This window comes from Stegastes partitus, unplaced genomic scaffold, assembly GCF_000690725.1.
Source record: "Stegastes partitus isolate 25-593 unplaced genomic scaffold, Stegastes_partitus-1.0.2 Scaffold677, whole genome shotgun sequence".
Classification (NCBI taxonomy): Eukaryota; Metazoa; Chordata; class Actinopteri; family Pomacentridae; genus Stegastes; species Stegastes partitus.
In genome coordinates, this window is record NW_007578408.1 from 301613 (window position 1) to 326503 (window position 24891).

General features: G+C 41.3%; 1 protein-coding gene across 2 annotated transcripts in view; it reads left to right on the forward strand.

The window, feature by feature from the left end:
- Window positions 1–16386: 16386 nt before the first annotated feature.
- znrf2b (zinc and ring finger 2b) overlaps window positions 16387–24891 on the forward strand; it is a 36297-nt gene continuing 27792 nt past the window's right edge. Inside the window, exon 1 of one of the 2 annotated variants that reach the window (XM_008290505.1) lies at window positions 16387–17543. In XM_008290505.1, the coding sequence (XP_008288727.1) occupies window positions 17123–17543 (421 nt within the window). In that variant the 5' untranslated portion in view covers window positions 16387–17122. The remainder of the gene's footprint in view (window positions 17544–24891) is intronic. The other variant, XM_008290504.1, reaches the window with a different exon arrangement.

Sequence of the window (24891 nt, forward strand, 5' to 3'; positions counted from 1 at the left end):
TTAAACATATTTAATTAATAGTATTGAATCTCTTACTCAAATTAAGTGCCTCAGAACTTAAGGGCACCAAGGCTGGAATCTCGATCAGCATTACTCCACTATACATGTAGAGCAGTACAGCATATAAAAGCAGAGGAGTGGTGAGATGAGTTGTGCTTCAGAGTGTAGCAACAGAGGCCTGTAGAGACCCCTGCTGTACATGAAGCTCTGTGGTCAAAGCTGAATACAATACTTTGTTAAGATTGCTCGATTGCAAAGGAGGCTGTAGTCAGGCAAAAGGCTCTTGGTTTGGCATGCAAATAACACTTCACCAAACTAAGACGAAAATACGTACAATGTTTGTGGACTGATCTGCAGCAAAATGTCAGTTATATTCATGTTATTCCATCACATACTGGAGGGTTTACATTAAGGTGCCCCATTCCGTTTATTCCATGAACATGAAAATGAGCGTAAATTATAATAACAGTTCTCATAGTTACATTGCTTAATTATGTAGAATTTTGTGCAGTATGACTGCTGTGTTTGACTCACTTTCTAAGTCTTGGAGTGAAATGTCAAAGGTATTTACACCTACAGAACACCATAAACCAAAGTGAGCGATGCTTATCAGCAGCTGCTGTGCTGCAGCACTTTGTGACTCGGACATAGCTGAAGACAGTCAGAAGGATCCTTTTGTCCTGGATCAGTAATTTTGCTTTTTTTATTAAAGCAACACTGCCACCAGGTGGTGTGTCAGAGCAAAACACATACAGAGGCTCTCACTGGGCTCAGGAGTTTGACATAGCCTTGGGGGGATTTCTGCACACTCACAGGCTGAGTTGCATTCAGGTGTTTTCTGCTCTCTCTGGTATTGTCTGTGTGATTATTGACCGCCAGAGCCTGAAGGTTGTTTTTCTTCTTGTCTGAGACTTCATCCTCAGGCTGGGCCTGTAAAAGGACACAGCTGGAGGAGAAAACAGTACTTGAGTTTGATCCATTTTAATGTTTTCGATTACGACTGCCAATAGGCATTTTTTAAAATTCATTTCTTTATTTGCTGCCAGGGGTTATTATTTTTATATTTGACTTCTTTTGCTCCAAAGCTCCCAACATTCTTAAGGATTCTTTCTTCCATTATGATTTTCATTGGCATGAAGACATTCTCTGGAACAGTATTTAGATAATGGAACAGCAACCACTCCTGTTTTTTTCTTTCAAGTTAACATCTTTTGACTGGTCAGTCACAAGTCAAGAACTATGTTGTTGATCCACTGATCAACCCCCAGTGCCGCTCTGGTTTGACAAGTTCAAGATTTTTATCTCAAAATGACAACAAATCAAGAGCTTTGAGCGGGGCTTCATGTAAAACCAAAATACAGTCTCCATACATTAGTAAAGCATTCTTCATAAAGTTTTATCCATCCATTTATGTTAATTGTGTAAAAGTCAGTGTGACACACCTCACAACAAACTGTTGCTGGATCAGTGTTATGTCTGTATCGACCCAAAGGCAAGAGAACAAATTGAAGGCAGTATGGCTAAGAAACTGTTGAGTATTACTTTCCTACTATTACATTCCCACGTAAAGTATGGATTTTATCAACTTATACTTATACTTAGGAATGTGCGTAAATATACGCACAACTCTGACCATGTGTACGCACATCATCTAGCGGTAGAATAATGAAACTACAAATAGAAAGCGTTCAGGGATTTTGACCACCAGAACATTCCAGCGTGAGGTTGGAGACATATGCTGCGTTTCCCAGTCATCACTGAGCAGGATCATACCAGCAGTGTTGGATGCCATAACTCCCCTGACCCCAGCCTACATCCAGTTCCCTTACAGCCATCACCAATGAGCCCAAATCAAACGGGGACTTCACGCCATCACTGGATTCCCAAATATAAGTAGACTGCATAGACTGCACCCACATCGCATTCAAAGCACCATCACTAAACAAATTTAATTTTGTAAACAAACAACGGTTTTATTCAATCAATGTACAAATAATTTGTGTTGCACATTTGTTGCTATCAAACGTTGTCGCCCAGTGGCCTGGAGGAACGGACCACTCATTCATTGAGCAGAACAGTTCTGTGTGTGTGCGTCTCCAACCAGGAGCTGTAGAAGACAGCTGGCTTATTGGTGAGTGTTACAAAGTATGGAAATGTTTTTGCTGGACTTATTTTTGTTTTTAAAACATCTCATCTGTAGGTGATCAGGGTTATCCGCTGGGTGAATGTTCGGTATTCATCTGTACTCCTCCAGTTGTAGTCATTTCTCTTCAATGCACTGTGATGTGTTTTTTGGCAGTGAGCTTTTTAAAAATTTTGCTGGCTATCTCTCCTCTGACCCAACAGAAATAACTGCGGTGTTATCATGTCCCATGCAGCATTTTTTTCTTTTGCTGCTTATCCCAACATTTCATGTGCCAAACAATATTTTCTGATTTGCTTCAACCTCGCTGACAAGTACCTCGATATCCATCCATTATCTATGCACCGCTTAATCCTCATTAGGGTCGTGGGGGGGCTGGAGTCTATCCCAGCTGACTTAGGGACACCCTGGACAGGTCGCCAGTCTATCACAGGGCTACACTTAGAGACAGACAACCAAGCACACTCACAGTCACACCTACGGACAATTTGGAATCACCAATTAACCTCAACATGTTTTTTGGACTGTGTGGGAGCAAGCCGGAGAACCCTGAGAGAACCCATGCTGCACGGGGAGAACATGCAAACTCCACGCAGAAAGATCCCACCCCCACCGGGACGCGGACTGGCGACTGTCTTGCTGCGAGGCAACAGTGCTACCAACTCCCCACCTTGCAGCCCTACCTCGATCTCAGTTTCAGAAAAGTTCCTCTTTTTCGCCCATTTTGCCACAATGATGACGACAGGTGAGGAAAAAATAAATCTTCACTTGCTTTATAAAGAGGCGTGTTGTTGCCATATATGGTGATTTGGAGGCGTTTCTGAAGGCAACGTGCACAGAGGTTAAGAACAAGTGGGATTTATCAACACTGATGACTTATTGCTGCGTGTATGACCCCCGTACGCACGTTTGATAAATACAGATTTTTTTGTACTTACGCACACATTAAATTTCATTCATACAACAGAATTTAGAACCTTTTCTATACACTGATGATAAATGAGGCCCCCAGGAGCATCTCACAGTAACAGTATCTCATGCTCTTCACTGGAAGGACACTTCACTGTTTTTGTTTGTTTTAATTTAAGGTCATCCAGTTCCACATTTCAGTGTGTAAGACCTAGGAGCACCATAAATTACACTTTTACCATTTTTTTTTCATTCAAAGGCCACCCATACAGGACCTCCAGCTAAGCCTATTAAAACCCTGTTCTTCATTTAAAGGTACTTCATCATTGTCATGCATTTTCTTTCGCTGAAGGGCACCCAGGAGGGTATTTCAGTCCAGAAAGTCACATGTAGAAGCACTGTGTGGGCACTTTATCATATTCACTCTATTGTGCTTAGTGGACACTTCTAGTAACCCATCCCTCTTTCCAGCAGAGCAAAATCACATCAGGTCTTCACCTGTTAACTAAACAAGTGATAGTAAATGTTGTGGAATGAATGCTTGCGAACAATCAGCCACTTTCGGCACTGCTAACTCCAGATCAATGGTTCTTCTGTCATCAGAAAGTACTTTCCCCGGACCAGAGGCCTCATTTATCATCAGTGCGTTGAAAAGGTTCTAAATTCTGTCTTACGAATTAAATTCAGCGAAAGTACAAAAAAAAAAATCCACATTCATCAAAATATGCGTAAATGGGTCATACATACATCGATAAGTCGTCAGTGTTGGTAAATCCCACTTGTTCTTCACCACCATGCTCATGCACTTTCAGAATCATTTGCCTTCAGAAACGCCTCCAATTAACCATGTACAGCAACAACATGCCTCTTTATAAAACAAGTGAACATTTTTCCCCCTCACCGTTCATCATCACGACAAAGAGGACGAAAAAGAGGAACTTTTTGGAAACCAAAATTGAGATACTTGTCAGCGAGGATGAAGCTAGCCAGAAAGTATTGTTTGGTGTGTGAAATGTTGGGATAAGCAACGAAAGAAAAAGAAATGCTGCATGGGACAAGATAACCACTGCAGTTATTTCTGTTGGGTCAGAGGAGGGATCGATAGGAGAAATGTATTTGATTTTGATTTTTCTTAAAAAAAGTGGTTTAATGTTAACCACAAAATGCGTCACAGCCCATAAAAAGGAAATGACTGTAACTGGTGGAGGACAAATGAACTTTCACCCAGTGGATAACTCTGATCACCTACAGATGAGATGTTTTAATAACCAAACTAAGTCCAACAAAAACATTCCACACTCTGTAACACTCACGGATAAGCCAGTCATCTTCAACAGCTCCTGCTTAGAGACACACCCACAGAGCTGTTCTGCTCAATGAATGAATCATGCATTTTTCCAGGCCACCGGGCGACAACACCTATGTTTGGGAATCCAGAGATGGCATGAAGTCCCCGTTTGATTTGGGCTCGTTGGTGATGGCTGTAAGGGCTGTGGATGTAGGCTGGGGTCAGGGGAGTTATGGCATCCACCACTGCCAGCATGGTCCCGCTCAATGATGGCTGGCCGTGTATATCTCCAAACTCACGCTGGAATGTGCCAGTGGTCAAAGGCCCTGAATGCTTTCTATTTGTAATTTCACTATTCTACAGATGAGACTAGACTTTACTAGACTTGATTATGTGCGTACGCATGGTCAGAGTTGTTTGTATATTTACACACATTCCTAAGTTTAGGTAGAAGTTGATAAATTCCATACTTTATGTGGGAATGTTCTTACGTACTCATTATGCACACATCTGTGCATATGCACTGATGATAAATGAGGCCCCTGTAGTTTTCGGGGGTCAGAAGCTATGGCCCATGCAGGAACCAGATCATACATTAAGCCTAATCGTCAGTGTCTATGAAAGTCTACATGTGCACTTGCTTCCTAGAAACTCTACCTAATGTGAATGAACATTTATTTAGTGCAATCTTATCATTGATTTTAGTAAGTTAGTTAGATTTTTGTTTGTCCAAAAGTTTGTTTGGGAAGTTGTCTGAAGTTTGTCTGTTTCTTTAAAATCCCAGTCCTGAGATTGATCAGCTATGCCACAGAATTAGAAAATAAATGGATGTCCAGTTATTTTTCTTCATTGGGTCCGTGCACATTAATAAACAGCTGTAGACAGATGTTAGGAACAAAGTCACCTAAAAACACTATATAGGATTAAAGACTATTCCTGTTGGTTTTTCAAAAAAAGAAAAGAAAAACAGGATAGGAAAACATACAACAAACATGCAGTGTGAAACGAGGAACATTAATGCCCATAGAGAGGTCGTCGAAATAAAACAATCTGGTGTTGCACTGTTAATCAACTGAAACATGCAAAGCTGAATTAAACCCATAAAAAGCATAAAGGAAGCAGGGAGGAGACGCTTCCTGTTCAGTCTAAATATGAGCACACAACCCTTGAACTGTTATGAACTACTTTGGAGATTGATTGTTGTCATGGCTTGCTAGTTATACTATTAGCATTAACTTACTAATTTATACTTCAACACACAAACCTAACCTACTGAAAAATTGACAGCGATGCCCCATATTCCTTGAAATTTCAGTCAGTAGTTTACTGCAGAGCAGCTCATTTAATGGTTTGAAAAAGACAATCAGTCACACAGTTATGGAAAGGAACAGTTCCTCTGTGTTCTTACTCACAGTTCCTGATTAGGGGTCTGCAGGTACCTTCACAACCGCTTTACTCTGGGCAGCTGTCAGTCACAGCTGTCAGTCATGGGGACATGCACCCTTTTTCAAATTCAAAGAAGTATTTAACAACAGATTCACAGGAATGGGATGTAAACGTTTAGTCTTTTACAGAAGAATCTACATGCCGGTTATTAAATTACTAAAACATCTGCAGGAACCATATTCTATACCAGTTAACCTTTACTATAATGGATGCTTTTTGAATTATTTTGAGTTGCTGTTTACAGGACCTACTACTGAGTTTTGACCCTGTGTTGTAGAAAAAACTTTCCATTTTATGCTACCTTGTACAGATATTCCACTGCAGTCAACTGGCTGTATTGTACTCTTCACTACACTACATGCATGTGGTAACTATGTGCAAAAGGTAACCACAAGCATGTATACGTTTTCAGATTAGAATTTTACATTACAAACACACAATGTGCTTAAAAATATAAGACAGTCTCATGACTGCGTGTGATGTACATCATCCCTTCAAGACAGTGGATGTGGAGGCCTATGGTCGTGAAAGTGATGGTGGCATAAAGGAGAGTGGTTTTGATTTGACACATCGATGGAACACTACAAATTCCTACACCAACCACCCTGCCTGGAACAGGTATCATCAGTCCACATACCTTTGCGTGAGATGTGGCTTTCCCACTGCATTAAGATCTGACGCATCCATATCCAGGTAATTGTTCTTAATAATGGCCGTCACTGTTTTTCGTACGTTATTCACCAGTCATAGATAGCACCTTTGTTCTAGTAGTGTTTCAGTGCATGGGATTTCTATTAGAATAACAGTATTGTCATATGGGTGATGAATCATTTTGCTACTTTTTCAGTCTCCAAACTCAACACAGAGGGAAAAAAAACACAACTACCGCAACTGCCAGGCAAGAAGGATGATAGAGAGTGCTTTTGGCAGCAGGATGTAGGGTGTTTTGTCGACCTATTGTGTGCAGTCCAGAGAACACTGTGCATAAAGTGAAGGCTTGTGTGGCTTTGCGCAACTTCCTGACATGCACTGATGCAGCAAATACAGCAACCACAAGATATATCCCAGCCAACAACACAGTACAACCCTGAAATACAACCCCGAGTGGAGGTGGCATGTGGAGGAAGGCAGCAGTCTACTGGAGGCAAAGCAGTTCTCTGCAATCAAGCTACATGTAGAGCACTCAATGCACACCAAGACTTTGTGACTTTATTTCATAAATCTGTAGGCAATGCACTTTGCGTACGGGAGGACGCTGTTGTCTACCTTTCTTGCAAATCATTGCATAATTATGTATCCAAATACATTTTACAAATATATTTAATGGAAACACCTTCTGAACAAGAAGGGAAAAATATAAAAAATATACAAAGTCTATATTATTAAATAGATTTAAAAATATATTAAATACAATGAATAGAAAAGATATACTATGTGTGTCGAAATGCTATATAGGATGCCATAAAATATCAGAATTGTAAAACACTAGAAATTCTGTTTTGTTTTTTGTTTTGAAAAAACAATCATATAAATATCATGAATAAATAAATAACTGGTATTACAATATATATAATAGGCTGAGATTGGGTGAATTATAAAGGTGTGCAGAACAGCAAATCTTATTGCATGGCCCCTAAAGCATCCATTCTGTTTTCTGGAGATTGCACAGCCATCACACTTGTCATACATACACTTAGTGTGATCACAAAGGTTGGACTATGTGCCAACGTGCACAAAGGGTACATGTAGACCCTCCTGGGCTCAGGAGGATAAAGACATTTACGTCATACATAAGGGGCCACAGAGAAAGTCTGAACTGGCCTTTACTTGGTGAGCAGTAGGGTCTTCTGTCAGCCAGCAGTTATAAGCAGTGAGCTTCTTCTACCTGACAAGATTCTGTTAAAAAATGGAGCTACCTACAATCAGGTGATTGTCCTCATTACAAAATGTCATTTTTTTTGTTTTAAGTTTTATGCTGGAATAAAGACAAATTAAAAAATACACAATATAGTCCAGGAAATCTTTTTTTAAGATTTCGCTTGAACTCAACCAAAGCAGAGACACAGGCATATGATTTGTGTTCCATGAGTGATGTAATGTTGTGCTGTTGTGTGATGCAACCTGAAGTCCTCCTCGCAGTAAATGTGTGATCTATTGCTGATGAGCTGAGGGATTTGAAAAGGCATCTGCGCTCGATTTATGGTCTTCACCTTGAAGTAGTGCGGCTCAATTAGGTCAGAGAGGGGAGGGGATGGTGCGGATATCAGGATTCACAAAGACTTGGTTCCACATCCTTCCAAATGATGAAATGCTTGGTTGTTTAATGTCTCCTGACACCTTGATCCTACTTTTCCTTCTTTTCCAAACGCTAGTTATCTGCTTTGGGTAGAAGAGTAACTGCTGAATTACACAGCTGTATTTGCAGAGCATTTGGCAACAATTTTGGAATTCAATACAGATGCAAGTTCAAAAGTAGTGAGAAAACATATGAGACAAATCACAATAACATGAATTTCCTTAAGAAATAGACTTCACTTAACTCAGGCCTTTGTTAGTGCACATCATTTAATACCATTTTGGCTATTAATTAACTATGAATTGCGGTGTGTACCAGTCTGTCAAACTTAAACACATATACAATGTTTTATGGTTGAAGTAGAATATCAAATGCGCCTATCAGAATAAATGTGCAGCATGCTCAGGTTTTATGGGCGATGTACTTTTATGAGTTATGCACTTTAAATAGTATATGCATTCAAATAGTATTAGTTTTCATTGCTACACAGATAATTGGCAGCTACAACATATGTCCATATGCTGATACTGCTCACGTGGTATTTGCAATGTTCTGCTTTGCTGAAATTGTTTGGCAGTGGACTCCAGTCAGGAATACTAGCAGTGACTCATTCTGGTTCACATTTTAGAAGCAAACTAACAGCCTTGCGTCTAGTCTGCTTAATCTAATACTGTTAGCATCTAGCGACTAGCATCAGTCAAAGAAACATCAAACAGCAAACTGTCACCTTACATGAATCAAAGGCATTTTAACACCACTGCTTTGATAGCTATATGTCCAGTCCAGTATAAAAGTGACTTTGGACGTTGCAACTACGAACCCTACAGCTCTGCTTAAATCAGATGCTATTCCATAAAAGGTTCCAGGAAGTTTAATTTCCCAAGAACTAATGCAAACAAAGTTTCCCAGAGGTGAAAGTCCTTCCAAAGAATAAACAATTTAGGGGGACTGCGATAGCTCAACTGGTTGAGCTGGCATCCCGTGTTCAGGGGTTATAGTCCCCGACGCAGAGGTCATGGGTTTGAGTCCCCCTCATGGCCCTTTCCTGCAGGTCCTGCTCCCCCACTTTACTGACTCTTTCTTTACTTTCCTATCGAATAAAGGCAAAAAAAATAAATAAATAAATACATAAAAATAAATAAATTTAAAAAAACAAGTGAGGTGTGCTGAATTATTAAAGCCTAGGGGTCTTAAACTCCTATTCCCATTGGTCATAAGATCTCTGTGCATCCAAAATGCGTTTGAGTTTTTGTTTTTTTGTTTTTTGTTGTTGTTGTTTTTTTTTAAAATTCTGGGTTAATAAGGCTTTACTTTAAATGACACTAATTAACTACACCTAATCAGTCACAGACATTCACCTCAAAAGTTCCTGAACCTTTACAAAGTTCTCAGAGCAGAGATTCTGGTTCCTCTGGTGGAAACACAGGTCAGGAATTATGCTCCTCAAAAGGTTCCTCATCATCAAGGAATCTGGTAGACATGGTGGAACCTTAGCTAATGTAGGACATCAGAGGCAGACTATTACTGTATATTGGTTTGGGGGCTTTTTTCTCAGACAAAATGAAAAATCATACTTGAGGACAAAGCTATAATAAAAGTAGTGCAGTTTTTTTGTTTGTTTGTTTGTTTTAATGGGATTAGATTGAGTTGTTCTTGAAAATAAGAACCTGTTCTCAACTAACTTACCTGGTAAAATGAAGGTTAAATAAAAAAAAATATGAAAAACAAATTTGTTGCCAGTAGAGTTTGCTGTAAATACCATTACTACAATCCCTGCAGTGCTGGAGGTCAGCACGCCTCTGGTTCCCACCTCCGCCTGCCACTCCCAGTAGAAGAGTTTAAATATCTTGGCGTCTTATTTAAAACCGTGGGTCAGATTGAGTTAGACGTTGACAGGTAGATGGATGTCATCAGCAGTAATGCAGACATTGCACCAGACTGTTGCACTTATGAAGAAGCTGAGCCAGAAGGCTTTAAATCTATCAGCCTAAGAGCTTTTGGTAGTGACTAAAAGAATAAGAACACAAATACAAGCGCCCAAAATGAGCTCCCTCTGTAGGATGTCTGCGCTTACACTTAGAGGCAGGTAAAGGAGCTCAGACATCCAGGGGGAGAGAGTAAAATGGGACCTCCTTTGCATCAAAAGGAGCCATTTGAGGTTGGTAAACTGCTGATCAGCATGCCTTTTGGGAACTCCATGGGAAGTTTGCAAGGTGCAAGCAACTGACAGACCTGGAGGTTAGACCTGTATAGGAACACCTTGGGACTCCCTATAGGGAGCTTTAAATCTGGACTACTGTGATTAACAACTCAGGATAAAAGGCAGTAAATGGATGAATGAATAAAGTTATTGGGTGTCCCACAGTGTGAATGCTGTTTCAGGACTTTAAATACAGCCTTGTTACCCGGCATAGGCCAGGACCTCAGTAATGTTACCGCACTGACAGTTCATTGAGACAAATACAACCCCTTATGGCTAATGTAACTGTGGTATTTGCTGCATGGCTGCAGACCTGTCCTCATCCTCCCCTTCATTATGCAGGTAGTGATGGATGCTGTGGCCATCGATTGACAGTTAGCCCAGGCTATTTCCAGACAGAGGAGATTAGCAGGATTAACACTGTCGAGGGGGAGAAAACCACTCACCTTCCCACCCCAACTCTGTGAGCTCTGCTGGCTACATGACACCGCTGTTGTCGACGGGAACTCATTCTGCCTTTTCAAACCCTCTGGGAGCCATCACTGAAGTTTGTTTTTTTCTTTTTGCCCAGTCACTTACAACATTTGAATTTATGTTCATTCAGTGGTTTATGTCAGACCAAATCTAACCACAGTGCTGTCAGCCGCATAAAACACAGGCCCAATGGGTGAATAACTTCAAATGATCCCAATTACATCCACCACAAACACTGTCCATGTAGAATTATCAATTGAAAACTGAGATGAAAAGGATTTATATCAGTACAAGTGAACTAGTTATAGACCAAGGACTTGCTGCCCTGTTGTGTTTCCTGCAAACACAAGCTGCTGCAGCTCCGAGTCGAATCAAGTTGAGGTTTTTTTTTGTAATTTAGAGATTAGTGTATGGAGCATCGCAACACGCCATCCTTCTCTACTGCTGGCATCTGGGAGCTATTTTCATTGTTACGTGTCTGGGTGTTATGCCAACATTTCACTCCCAGTCTGATTTCTGCTCCACTTTGCATGCATGTGCAAGAAAAATAAATCTGTGAGGCAGCTTTAGCAGTAGGGTAGAATTTTGGCAGGACCATTTGTACAATGTGGCACACCTTTTATCTTCGTAACACAAGCATTTAAAAGCAGTCTAATTAGTTAGAAAGCTATGCATGGAGACAAAGAAAACTTGTGATAAATTCATTTTTAAGCAACTGAAGACCTAATATTGATAATAATGTTAAACTGATGACTGTGGGATTTAGGGATTTTTAAATACTTCCATATACCATCTAATCTGAGTTCCTGTTGCACCATAAACTCTGCAGCCACTATGTTTCTGTTTGTTCCAGCAATTAAATGAAATTCAACTAGTGTTTGTGACTTCTGTTTATTCTAATGTTTTCTCAAAGCAGTGCAGGTCTTCAAGAACTGACGTAGGTAAATAAAAGGTCTGTGTGAGATGAACTACACTGTGCCTGTGGGATTCCACTGGCATGCTCATACTTAAAACCATGTGAGTGAGGAGTTGATGAGGGAGACCAGAACTGGACTGAGACTCTGGTTGTTATTGACGTTACTGCGCTGCTTCTGACGTCACACGGCGCGGTGGCCATGACTCTGTCAAGCGTCCAGGTATACACACCATCACACCCAAATTGTTCCATTGGATTTCAAAATAAAAGTATGATGTCATTCTGAAATATAGATTGGGTCGGACGGAACGAGCACTGTTCTGCCCTGGTCAGTGGAATTGGTGTTTAAAATACAGAGTGGACTTAATTGTGATCCAAATATGCACACTAGAAAATGTCATTTCGCATCTTGCAGTTTTCAGCCACACAGCATAGACAGTGTCTGTTTGGAAACTTGACATGGGTTTGGACAGTACGCACCGACCGAGGAGTAACTTTCCGAAACATAAATGTGCATTTAGTCTTGAGTGAAAAATATCATGATGTTGCTATGCAGCAGAAAGGAAGACTACAAAAACGTTGCAAAACATATTTCAATTAAAGGGGTTTAACTGCATTGAAAACATCAACACCAAAACAAACTTCCATCCATCCATCCATCCATCCATTATCTATACACCGCTTAATCCTCACTCGGGTCGTGTGGGGGCTGGAGTCTATCCCAGCTGACTCAGGGTGAAGGCAGGGGACACCCTGGACAGGTCACCAGTCTATCACAGGGCTACACTTAGAGACAGACAACCAAGCACACTCACATTCACACCTATGGACAATTTAGAATCACCAATTAACCTCAACATGTTTTTGGACTGTGTGGGAGGAAGCCGGAGAGAACCCACGCTGCACGGGGAGAACATGCGAAAGATCCCGGATGTCCTCAAAAACACAAAACCTTTGACCTTCTAGCTGCGAGGCAAGGCAATGGTGCTAACTACGATTCCACCTTGCAGCCCCAAAACAAACTTGTAAATGATAAACTGTGAATCAATAAAATACCATATCTGATGTACAATCATAAACAGCAAAATGAAACCTTTGCCCTTCCTGCATATAACCCTTTCTGAATATCCACCCTTCATATCACCTCATCAATGTCAAGGAGAGATTCTGTGAAGATTTTCGGGAAACAGTCTCTGCACCAAACCCATCAAATCCACAACCTCAACAATAACAGATTCACACTCTAACTAACTGAACCAACTAGCCATTGCTCTTGTGCAAACAGAACAAGTTTATTTCTGAGGGCACGGGGACAATTGTTCTGCACTGTGACACTCCTGAAGCCTTTAATCACCAAAAGTGTCGATTTATGTCTGAGGCAAAAACAACATGCATTGGATCCCTTGGTGGTCAAAGGGCTCTGCACACATTTGTATCAGGTATAGCAAGAAACAAGTCTGATTGTTTGGACAAAGCTTCAAATCCACTGTGGGTCAACTTAATTTGACAGCTCTGTAGGTCATCTGTGTCTTTTGGGGGTGTTTTTAAAGTGTGAAGTGTGTTTCAATATTTGTGTATGTACAGAACTGTCTAGAAATCAGCTGTACTATATGTCATAAATAAAAAGAAACCTCACCCAGCAGCAAGCTTCAAATGGTGTCAGACACTACCTACTAAGCGTGTCCAAACATAATGTGAGGTATCGTATCAAATCTCTTCTTATATCGTAAAGTAACTGCTGGACTGAAAATGTTTCATAAGTGCAGTTCTTCAACTGACACCTGGTAGATCTGCTGATGTCACACATACACAGGGACACATTTAAAAGGACCAATGCGACAGCAAGAGAATCCCAAAAGGTAATTTCCCCAGGAGTATTAATCTAGTTACAAGATTTACGAAACATTGCCAAAGCATACTACAGTGTTTTAACATTTTTCACCATGTTTTCAAGTATTTTAGACAATGGTAATTCATCCTAGTAAACATGATGCTGTTCATTATCATCAGAACAATGTTATTGTTGTGTGGTGCATTTGAGAATACCTTAAATTTCTGAATAAAACAAGAGACGATTACAGGTGTCCAGGTTGGTACTGTAAAAACAAAAGAGTCTCACTAATATAGCAACAATTGTAACTTTTTGCAGATACACTAATGTCAGCTGATGTGCCTAACAATGAATTACAAAGACAAAAATATAAACATAATAAAACATACCTTAGAGAAACAGAATATGTTGTTGCTACAAAGTTTGTCCACTAGACACCACTGACTCATTTAATCGAGTGGATGACCATGTTAACATCCTAATTTTAACTTCATGAAAGTACAACCAGCAGACTCACTAGTGTGAGTCCAAAATGTGTTCAGCTGTAAAATGTCCTGGGCACCATCTACTGATAACTATTCTTTTAAAGTTCAGAGCATTTTCCAAGAGTGTTTCAAAGAATTCTCTGATAGTGCCACATCGGTCTCTGAAACCTACTCATGCACTTGCTTTTACTCTATGCATTCACCTATTTTTTAATGGCACACTTACATGTCCTTATTTTTATGAGAGCAATTGGTTGAGCATTTAGTCAGAAATGAAAGAGGTGCAACACAGTGTAGAACCAGTAGAGACAGCTTAGTCCCTGTATCATCCATCCATTATCTATACACCGCTTAATCATCACTAGGGTCACGGGGGAACTGGAGTCTATCCCAGCTGACTTAGGGTGAAGGCAGGGGACACCCTGGACAGGTCACCAGTCTATCACAGGGCTACACCTAGAGACAGACAACCAAGCACACTCACATTCACACCTATGGAGAATTTAGAATCACCAATTAACCTCAACATGTCTTTGGACTGTGTGGGAGGAAGCCGGAGAACCCGGAGAGAACCCACACTGCACCGGGAGAACATGGAGACTCCACGCAGAAAGATCCCGGTGCCCCCACCGGGACGTGAACCGGCGACCTTCTTGCTGCGAGGCAACAGTTTTTACCAGTCCTGGTATCAGCAATAGGATAAAGGACAGAGGGGTGTATGGATAACAGATGGATGGATGGATGGATGGATAGATGGATGCGTCTGTTATAAAAAATGCAACCTCCTGTCATTTAGAGAAGATGTCTGAGTGTGGCACACTTAATGGAGAGAACATAAAGAGAAGAAGATTTATTGCATTTCAAAACTCTACAAAGTGTGTATGATGATAGTAAGCAATGTTGTTCAGTTCATCCCTGCAGTTGTGGTGCTTTTGCTGACTGAAAAAGCAACGGGCTTAAGGTGTGAAGACTGATTAGACTACTTGTCATTTAAACATTTTAAACACTGACTGTATGTGCTGTGGGCTGCAAGGTGGCGCAGTGGTTAGCATCATAACATTTTCAGATGTCTTCATTGGCTTAACAGTCGTCAGAAATGTAACTCTCTCAACATCATTTTAAATGTAGCTCGTACATTCGAGGTGTCCTAACTATCTTACATAATCGTGTAATGGTGCAGTCTTCATACTGTTAATGTTCATTAAACATTGTATGTATTGCTCATTCATTTTCTTTTCTTTTTCTTTCTTTCTTTTTTTTTATTATTGAAGAAACAAAGTGGGCTGCAAGGTAGCACAGTGGTTAGCACTGTTGTCGGTTCGCGTCCCGGTGATACCTGGGATCTTTCTACGTGGAGTTTGCATGTTCTCCCCATGCAGCGTGGGTTCTCTCCGGGTTCTCCAGCTTCCTCCCACAGCCCAAAGACATGTTGAGGTTAGTTGGTGATTCTAAATTGTCTGTAGGTGTGAATGTGAGTGTGCTTGGTTGTCTGTCTCTAAGTGTAGCCCTGTGATAGACTGGTGACCTGTCCTGGGTGTTCCCTGCCTTCACCCTAAGTCGGCTGGGATAGACTCCAGCCCCCCATGACCCTAGTGAGGATTAAGCGGTGTATAGATGATGGATGGATGGATGGATGGATGTGCTGTTTTGCATGTTCAGCTATCTGTATCTGTATTTAAGAGCATCCCAATGACACAAAGCTGAATTCTTTAGTATGAAAATTAGGCTTAATGTGCAGTAAACAATCTACAACCTTCAGCTTGCTTAACATTATAATTGGTGTTTTTGCCAGAAAGTCAGATTAAACCTAAAATGAAGCAGTTCCTGTGAGTTTCATGAATGTGTCTGTCATCTCCTGTTAATGTCACATTGTGATTATTTCTGTATCAGACCTGCTGTGTTTAAGCCTGCAGCAAAAAGCACCACACACAGCACAAATAAAGGGCAAAGACAAGAAACTAAACCAGTGACATTTCGGCCGGAAAAGATTAATATCAGGCAAGAAGACGATAACAGAAACCGGCAGATTAGATGCGGAAATAATGTGTTTGTACTCGTTCAGTTTTATTTGGTCATTTAAATCAATCATCCTAGCGTTTGTGGTGAAAGTATTGACTTAGTAATGGACCAAGAAAAAAATGATAATTCAAAAATTCAATGCAACAGGTTTCAGAGGTTTCAAAGCTCTTTGCCTCTTAAATACAATAATTTCATCTTAGCCTAAGATGCTTTTTGAAAAACAGGCCTTGCTCAGTACATTAATGCTGATCAGTGTCAGTCTCCTAATATCAGTATCTACCCAGTCCATTAGTCCAGGACCAGGCCTACCAGAAAATCCTTAAACAACACCACAATCTTCAATCTCCATATCCATTCGGTCAAATCAACACTCTAAAATTGTTATCTATTTATTTATTTATTTATTTATTTATTTTTTTAAACAAAAACTTTAAATTACAATCGTCGTAAACGTGGGATTCACTGCAGGGTTGTGGTGTGAAAGACATTAGTTGAATGTAGGTGAACGCCACACGGAGGGAATTTAAACCGCCGCAATGGTCTTATTTTGAAGCGTCGGAGCGACACTTCCCGTCAGTGCGGCTGACTTGACGGCAGGCTGCGCCGAGTCTCCTTGCTGCCGCCGATACAACGGTTCAGTGCAGGACTTTCTCCTCCATCACTTCCTTCTGGGGAACAATGTGTTGTCAGGCGAGGAGGTGTGAGGAGCCCGGCTCTTCGCTCCTTGTCGCAGCTCTGGAGCCATGGCGGAGCGGACGCTGAGCGGGGAGCAGCGGCCGGAGCACAGCGGCTCCCAGAGCGGCTCAAACGAGGAAGGATCCTCGGTACCTGCAGCAGACCACAACTGCTACTGACGGAGCACAATGGTGACGGCTTCTAAACTTTTCCACACGTCTTCAGCTCTCGCCACGGATGGCCGCTTCAACTTTTCACTCACTGGCATTTCCCTGATCTCGATGGGATCATAGCGACGCAGAGTTTGTTCTGCTTTTCTCTTCTTGCGGGACGTGTGTCCTGTAGAGCCGTCTGCCTCAGGCGGAAATCTGGCGCACCGTCCCGCAGTGGCTCGCAGAGCGCCTCCTTAATATTTCAAAGCCGAATCAGTGGAGCTTAACATGGGGGCAAAGCAGAGCAGCCCGACTGCTAATCCAGCTGCTAACGGACGGACCAGAGCCTACTCCGGCTCGGACCTGCCCTCCAGCACGTCCAGCAGTAACGGCGGTAACATCGGCCGGACCGCCGCCGGGGGGGTGAGGTTCCACGCGTACGGAGCGTCCGGAGCCTCCGGAGCCACGTCCAGCTCCAGCCAGCAACTCGGAGCCAGGGCCAGGTCCGTGGGGGGCTCCGGGGGCTCCGGGACCAGACCCCAGTCCGGCATCAACATTCCGAACAGCAGCGGAGCCTACAGTTCCCCGGAGTCCGGCGGCAGCAGCCCGGAGGAGGCGGCGGACAGGGAGCGTTCAGGCGGAGGGCAGGAGGCTCCCCGGCTGCTGATAGGATCCTTACCAGCACACCTCTCGCCTCATCTGTTCGGAGGTAAGAGGGATGACAGCCATACTGGACTGTTGACCAGAGTACAGCCATGTTAGCCAAAGAGTTTCATTTATCCCAAAGGGGATCCGTACTACATCCACTAGTTCATACATGACATGTCATAGATTTAGACCAACACCTGTTTTCCTTCATTCAGCTGCAATAGGCAGCAGAACAAGCTGGCAGCAGGACAGAGCACATCTGGTTCACCCCAAAATCACTCACAAGTCTTGTCAAGAAAATTCTGATCAGATCACAAAACTAAACATACAGAAGGTTTAACTTGTTTAGATTGGTTTTATTTATTCATGTGAATTCTGTGGTAAACTGTGTCATTGGCTTTTGTGAGGAGCCTGCTTTCCAAAACCATGTCTGAACTCAACTTTTGCCATAAATAACTGATGGTGTCATTTATAATACAAAAACATCCCCTGCTCATTGACTCGTACTGTTTGCAGTTTTCCTCTGATGTCAAACATTTGGCGGTTTGGGACAATATTGAGACCTAAACAAACAAACGGAATATCACACATTTGCCTCTGTTAACTTGTGTTTGGGATTTTTTCACAGTTTATCAAACACAAATTAGTCAGTAATCAGTCATCAATGCTAGCTGCAACCGTAGTTCAGAGTATAATTTGAAGATGGCCTATTTTCTAAACTTTGTACAGAGACAATAGGATTACTGATTCTCAGCAGTGATCCCAAGGAGACGGGAGTTATGTGCACATCGTATAGGTGCAGGGCTGTCGACAATACACATCAGGTTAGAAATGGAGAGTCAAAAGAGGAACTAACAGTGCTCTGACCTGTGCTAATCCAGGGGGGAGAACGTATGAATCGCCGTCCATCCATCCATCCATCCATTATCTATACACCGCTTAATCCTCACTAGGGTTGCGAGGGGCTGGAGTCTATCACAGCTGACTTAGGGTGAAGGTGGTGGACATCCTGGACAGGTCACCAGTCTATCACAGGGCCACACTTGGAGACAGACAACCAAGCACACTCACATTCACACCTACAGACAATTTAGAATCACCAATTAACCTCAACATGTTTTTGGATTGTGTGGGAGGAAGCCGGAGAACCCGGAGAGAACCCACGCTGCACGGGGAGAACATGCAAAAGATTGCAGGTGTCCTCACCGGGATGCGAACTGGCTAAACACTGAGCCACCCTGCAGCCCTGAAATGTTTATCTATAAAACAATAGGCGTTCGTAACGGACCTTCACAACACTTTTTCACAGAGAAAGTCTTTTTCCAGAGAAAATAGTGACAAACATTTTCTGACAGCTTCTCAGATGTGAACTTTTGCTCCTTTTCTTTGTCATGAATCACAGAAAACTGATAATTGATGTCACCTTTTGTTCACAAATGTCACATTTTTTTGATGTTACATAGACTAAACATTCAGAAAAATGTCCAGCAGATTAATTGTAGATTAAAGTAAATTCGTTTACATTTAATTCTCCATGTACTGGACAAATAGTTGAAGGCTCAACCATCCTTATTCTAAAGGATCATTTCATATGACCATTAAATAGGCATTAAGGTGCTTTCAATGTGGAGTTAAATTGTCTTCAATTTAAGGAAAAATATATGAACAACAATAACACAAAGAAGACTCCTGCTGTCTGAACAACATGTGATCCGTGCTCAGCAAGCGCTGGGTTTTAAAGCAGCTGTGTTAATGGAACTGACACAGGCAGTGATGGAGACGCCGGCCGGTGGGTGAGCGGAGCCTGCTGGCTTTAATGACAGTCATGTGTGAGGATGACTCATTTGAGCCAAGCATTAAGATAAACAGCGTGAGCCACCGTGTGAATGTTGATTTCATTGATCCACCATGACAGCTGCAGTGACTGAAGCCATCAGATCATCCAACATTCACTCCCTTCACATCCTGAGACTGATCAGGTGACTCGAGCAGATACACTGTTGCCCCCATGTTCTGTTCAGCAGTATATCTGCAGATCAGTTAAAGCTCTCAGCATCACATGAAGAGGAAATCCAATCAGGATAAAACACTGATTTTCAGTTTCCCATCATGTGTGTAGGTGAGGAATTGCTGAGTTTTGTTCCCCACACCTTGACTGATGGTTTGGTTTTTTTTTCTTTGCCCTGGGGTTTCTTGTAAACCTGATTCATGTGATGTAGCAGATCATCCAGTGTGAGTACAGAAGATGTGTCTGCTTTTATCTGCTCACAGAGGGAAGACGGAAAATCTCAAAGTCCATTTGAAGAAGGAAGTAGATTTATTTGAGATGCATTCTCCTCTCCTGGACAATGGCAGGCGAGTGTAGCTGCAGTTTTCAGCAGAATATTCTGAGGAATAATTAGCACATGCTGATATGTTTACTTGTGTGAGGTTATAGATAGATTTCCATTTAGCATGTGTTTATGCTGGAGAGCTTGCAGCATATGCAACATCCAGCACATAAAAGGACATTTACTTGTTGTAAATGTAAATTTACTGACCATATAGAGAGCTGAGCGTTTGGTCCAGCTAGTGTGGATGTTTTCTTCCAGCTGATGGTGATGCTATTAGTTGTAGGTCCACAGCTGAAATGACTCTCTTCCATGGACACTTGGATATTTTCCAAGTGTGGCATCAACAGGTGCCCCTCTGTGCCGCTCGGTCAGCAGCAGAGGAGTGAGCACAGGAACTCTGAGGTACATTATCTGTCTGGACACTCTGCTGTCTTTCTGTTTCTACCTCCCTCCCCCCATCCTCTATGCTTTGACTTTCCCTTGATTTGATGCCTTTTCTGTGTCTCCACTTCCAATAAATACGGTTGATCATTAAACTGAAATGACTTGCAACTTTGCTCACAGTGGTGCACAGAGTAATCCACCACTGTGGTATGTAGTTGAATGTGCAGGGTGATAAGGCCACCCAGCAGGTATTTCCCCAAATGGAAATCCCTTATGTTGTTAGCAAAACAGTCATGCCTGAGAGCAGCGGTTTAACACGGTTCAAGTTCAAATCAGGTGTTTCGTGGAAGCTGCACGGAGCTTGCAGTTTTTGCACCAATATTCACTTTTTATGGAACTCTGCTCGTTTCCTTGAGTCTCTGGAGCAGAGGTAAAGAGAGGAAGCATGAGCCATTCAGCCACAACAAACACTGGTGTCAGCATTTAAGTAAGCTTAGATAAGATAGTTTAAATAATCTGATCAGGGATATTATTTTTTATACAACTCATAGCATAAATGTTGTTTTTGGTTTGATCAGATTTTATTTTTTTTTTTTTTAATAATTAGGTGTCAACCAAGAAGCGTAGCTGACTAGACATTTTACAGTGTAAGACATAAAACCCTCCTGTAGACAAACTATAGAAAGTTGACATAGTTTACAAACATACCTTTGACATTTCTGTTCATTTTAGTTTTATTGGTATTTACTAGTTAACCTTTACGCCAAATTTGTAGTCACATAATGTCAGTCTAATCATCCCCCTGGTCGGACCCAGTCAGTCAGATTTTTCTTCCTGCGTTAAAAGAATAGTCATAATATCACATATTAGCACTACGTAATTAGAGGGGCAAAAACAGCAGGAACTGGATTTTTGGATTAATACTTTGAGAAACTCCAGTGATGCTGGTTGCTCTGGCTCACACAACATCTGATATATGAGTGCATATTTAAACACAGGATCCAAGAAGCTGCTCCAATAATCACGACAGTGAAGGATTCCGAGGTCGACAGATGGATGTTTTTTTTCTATGCATGAAAATAATGAACTAAATAAATCGTCAGCTTAATTAAATAAGTTGTCATTACTATACTATATAATGTAATTTAAAGGAAGCTCTGCAGAACATGGCAGATGGTGGTGGGTGTGAATCTATTGTCTGATACTGATGCAAACGAAACTACAGTATGTCATAGATCTTACAAGAAAAGAATCACCTTCTAACCTGCAAGAATCCAGAATTTTCTGTGGCAGCAGTGAACACAGGACGATTATTCAAGTTTTCGTTTCAATTCTGTTTTTGACTTTGATTGATGAAAAGAAGATAACTGAATTTAAATAGTTCTTGTCTTTTGTTTTAAGTCCAGCACCGCTTTCCTTTACAGTGTTCACTTCTGCCATTCCTAAAAAGCCCAAATGTTCACCAACCATTGGATAGTTCGCCCACTGACAGGGAACATGAGCCTGGTTTGTAGTGTAGAGAGACAGGTTAGTTTTACCCCGCTGATGATGTGTTGCAACAGTAATCATGCTCAATATCAGAGGAAGATTCAGAAATTCAGAGGTTGTGCTTGGTTAAGGAGCCATTGATGTGAAATGACCATCTGTGCGACTGTGACTGAATGCGTCAAAGTCAGAATCCCAGAAGTTTTCTTTGTGTCATACCATCTCTGGTGGGGGTTTAACAGTTTGTGAATTCATCCCAAATCCTTTAGTGTTCGTCCTTTGGTTCAGTATGAGACTTCCATTGTGTGTTCCTGTGATCCAAACACTTAGTGCCAGAATTGTCTATTTATTTCTTACATATGCAAGAATGGATACTGTGGGTAGTGGGAGTTCCACCCCTAGTCACAGATCAAAGTTTTATATCTATATATACATCTGTCATAGTCCCTCTAGTCTTTATATTTGTTTTATTGTGTTGAATATGTGCTCAAGTAAGTGTATTTACTAAAAAAAAACACACACATGCATGCATGCACCAAACTCACATGCGGCCGGTTGTGTACACAGGTTGTTTTTGTGAGTGTGAGTCGGCAGTCACGAGCTTAATAATTAACTCAAATGGCTAATTTTTCTTCCTCTTTAATGGCTGCACGGATGAATCAATGGTGTGCACACAAACACTCCCATGCACACACTCTAATGTGTCTGCGGGCCGTGTTAGCAGGTGGTGTCGTGTTCTCCCTGTTAACAGTGTTGGATCTTTATTTAAAGGACGGCCTGATGAAAACAGAGCAGCGCAGCTTTGCCACATTCAACCCAACAACTTAAGTGTTTGGGGTTTTTTAATCACTGGAGTGTGCTGAGGACCGAAGGAAAGGGAATGCATTAAAGAAATACAGCTTGAGGTTACCTACACTAGATCAATTCTGCTATATGGCTTGTGTTTCACTCTGTGTGCGTGTGTGAGTGTGTGTGTGTGTGTTTCTTTGAGGCAGAGAACAAGAGATGGATGTATTCATGTGCCAGTGTTAAAAGGGTCTTTAACAGTTACATAAAACTGTAGTAAAATATGTGTGATGTAATTGTTCATAAATAGTATGGATATTCATAAGTAGTTAATGAATTTAAATGATTATTTCGCTTAAATTACAAAAACACTGATTGTCTCACTTGCGTTTTATGGTGTCTAGCTGTGAAGATGATTTAGATTTCTCTGCCCTGGTTTTAGCATTAAAAGGCAATGAGACTACAACCAACGACTAAGGAGCTATTTGAATAAGTTATTAACTGTTGAAACAAATGACCGACTATTCAAAATCTAAATGGCACACTTACTCAATGGCTCTCTTTCAAACAATTATATCTGCTTCCACTGGTAAAGAACTGTAGTTCAGACGGCGAATTTAAAAAACACCTGATGCTTCGCTCATCTTAAGCCTGGTAGGTCACTAAGTCTGCAGTACGCTGGTGGATTATATGACTGCTCCATCATTGTTCCTCCAGCTCTCCTGTGATCAGCAGGAAGCTTGTTCTACTTGCAGCGTATTTTCCCAGAATGTAAGAAGGTGGTCTGTGCGTCTATATAATCACATTAGGCAGTGACTCATATCAGGTAGAGACACACTTCACTTCCGTAAGCAGTAATACCTACGTGTCAGAGCATTCTGAGTCAGCACCTAATTGACAGTTAAATCCGTTGACAACTTATTTGGTCATAGATTTTAGTCCACAACGCCAATTTGTCTTAGCACTACTGAAACTAGTGTATCAGGATAGGTAGTGTAGACAAGGACGAGAGTTCGTTAATGCAGATGTGAGTGCATCCAGCACACATTGGGATCAGCCAGACCACATTTACCAGTGTCCAGGCTCACGCTGTGATCAGGTCCCAGCCCAACAAACTGCTGTGGCATCCTGCAGTTACTGGTAAGACTTATGCAAGTAGCACATTCTGTTGCAAATTTCCTATTTTTATATTCCATGACTTTATTAAGATTTTGTCTTGTAGTGTATTAACATGTCACCTTGAAACTGAGCACCGTTCACAGTTGAGTTTAATGTTTGAATTTGCAAAGAGCTTTTAAAAAAGGTGTGCATTAGAACATCAAAGAAGGCAAGGTGTCTTTGATTAGGAAACAAAAGGTAGAAAATGTTTTCGCATTCAGTGGACAAAGGTGCTGTCTGGAGTCAAGGGCCACAGTAGTTGCAAGAAGAACAAATACCAAAACCGTTCTGAAGAGAACTCTTGATAAAATGCTTTAAATTCACAAATGCATGGGTGTTTTTTTCAGACAGTGTTAGCATTACACATATAAAAGGCAGATTAGCACCCAAACAGCTGAAGGAACTATATAAAAGCCTCTTGTTTGTCCCAACTGCGATTCTAATTGGATGTATCTTTATGTAGTTTGCCATTTTATGCCCCAGGTCTGTCTTTGTATAATCTAATTAATGAGTTTCACAAAAACAATTCTGCTTCATCAGCATCCTCCGGTAAGTCTTCATCTGCTGAGCTTTTGTCATCAAAACTTTCCAGTAACAAAGAAAATGCTGTTCTGCACTAAACCTGTAACTCAGCTGCAGCACCTTCATATTACTGTGACAATAAGCCACAGAGACACACGTCTTCGTCATTGTGTATGGGTTGGGCCATTGGAACATTAAGATAACACTTTCCCCATCAGGTCAAAGTCTTCACTGCAAATCTGCTCTCTAAAATTTCCATCCAGTATACTGCTATTAAAAAAATGCTCTTTATTACATCCCTCTCTTTGGAGAGAAATGTTGGAAAACAGAAAACAGAAAAACATTACCATCTTTGACATAATGACACCAGTAAAACCATTTCATTGAGAAAAAAAAAAAAAAATTTCACAGGGCGTTAAATAGTTCCAGATTGCTGAAGACTTCTGAGGTAGTATCTTAGGGATACTACTGCATGACTGACATAAAACAAAAGAACATTTTGAGTGAAAGCCGTCGTCAGGGTGTTGAAATACAACAAACAGACGCTTGACTATGACAAAACATGACAAGAGTTACAGAGTTTACACCGTTTTTATAGATGTAATGTAAAAAGTAGTTTCCTTGGTTGCGGGGAGGTTCTTTGTGTTGGTTGAACATTTTTATTTCTTGAGAAATTTCCTTGGATTTTTATTTTCGGTGGCTGCTCTTAATAAATGTTCAAATCTTTCTTTAGTTGTTGGT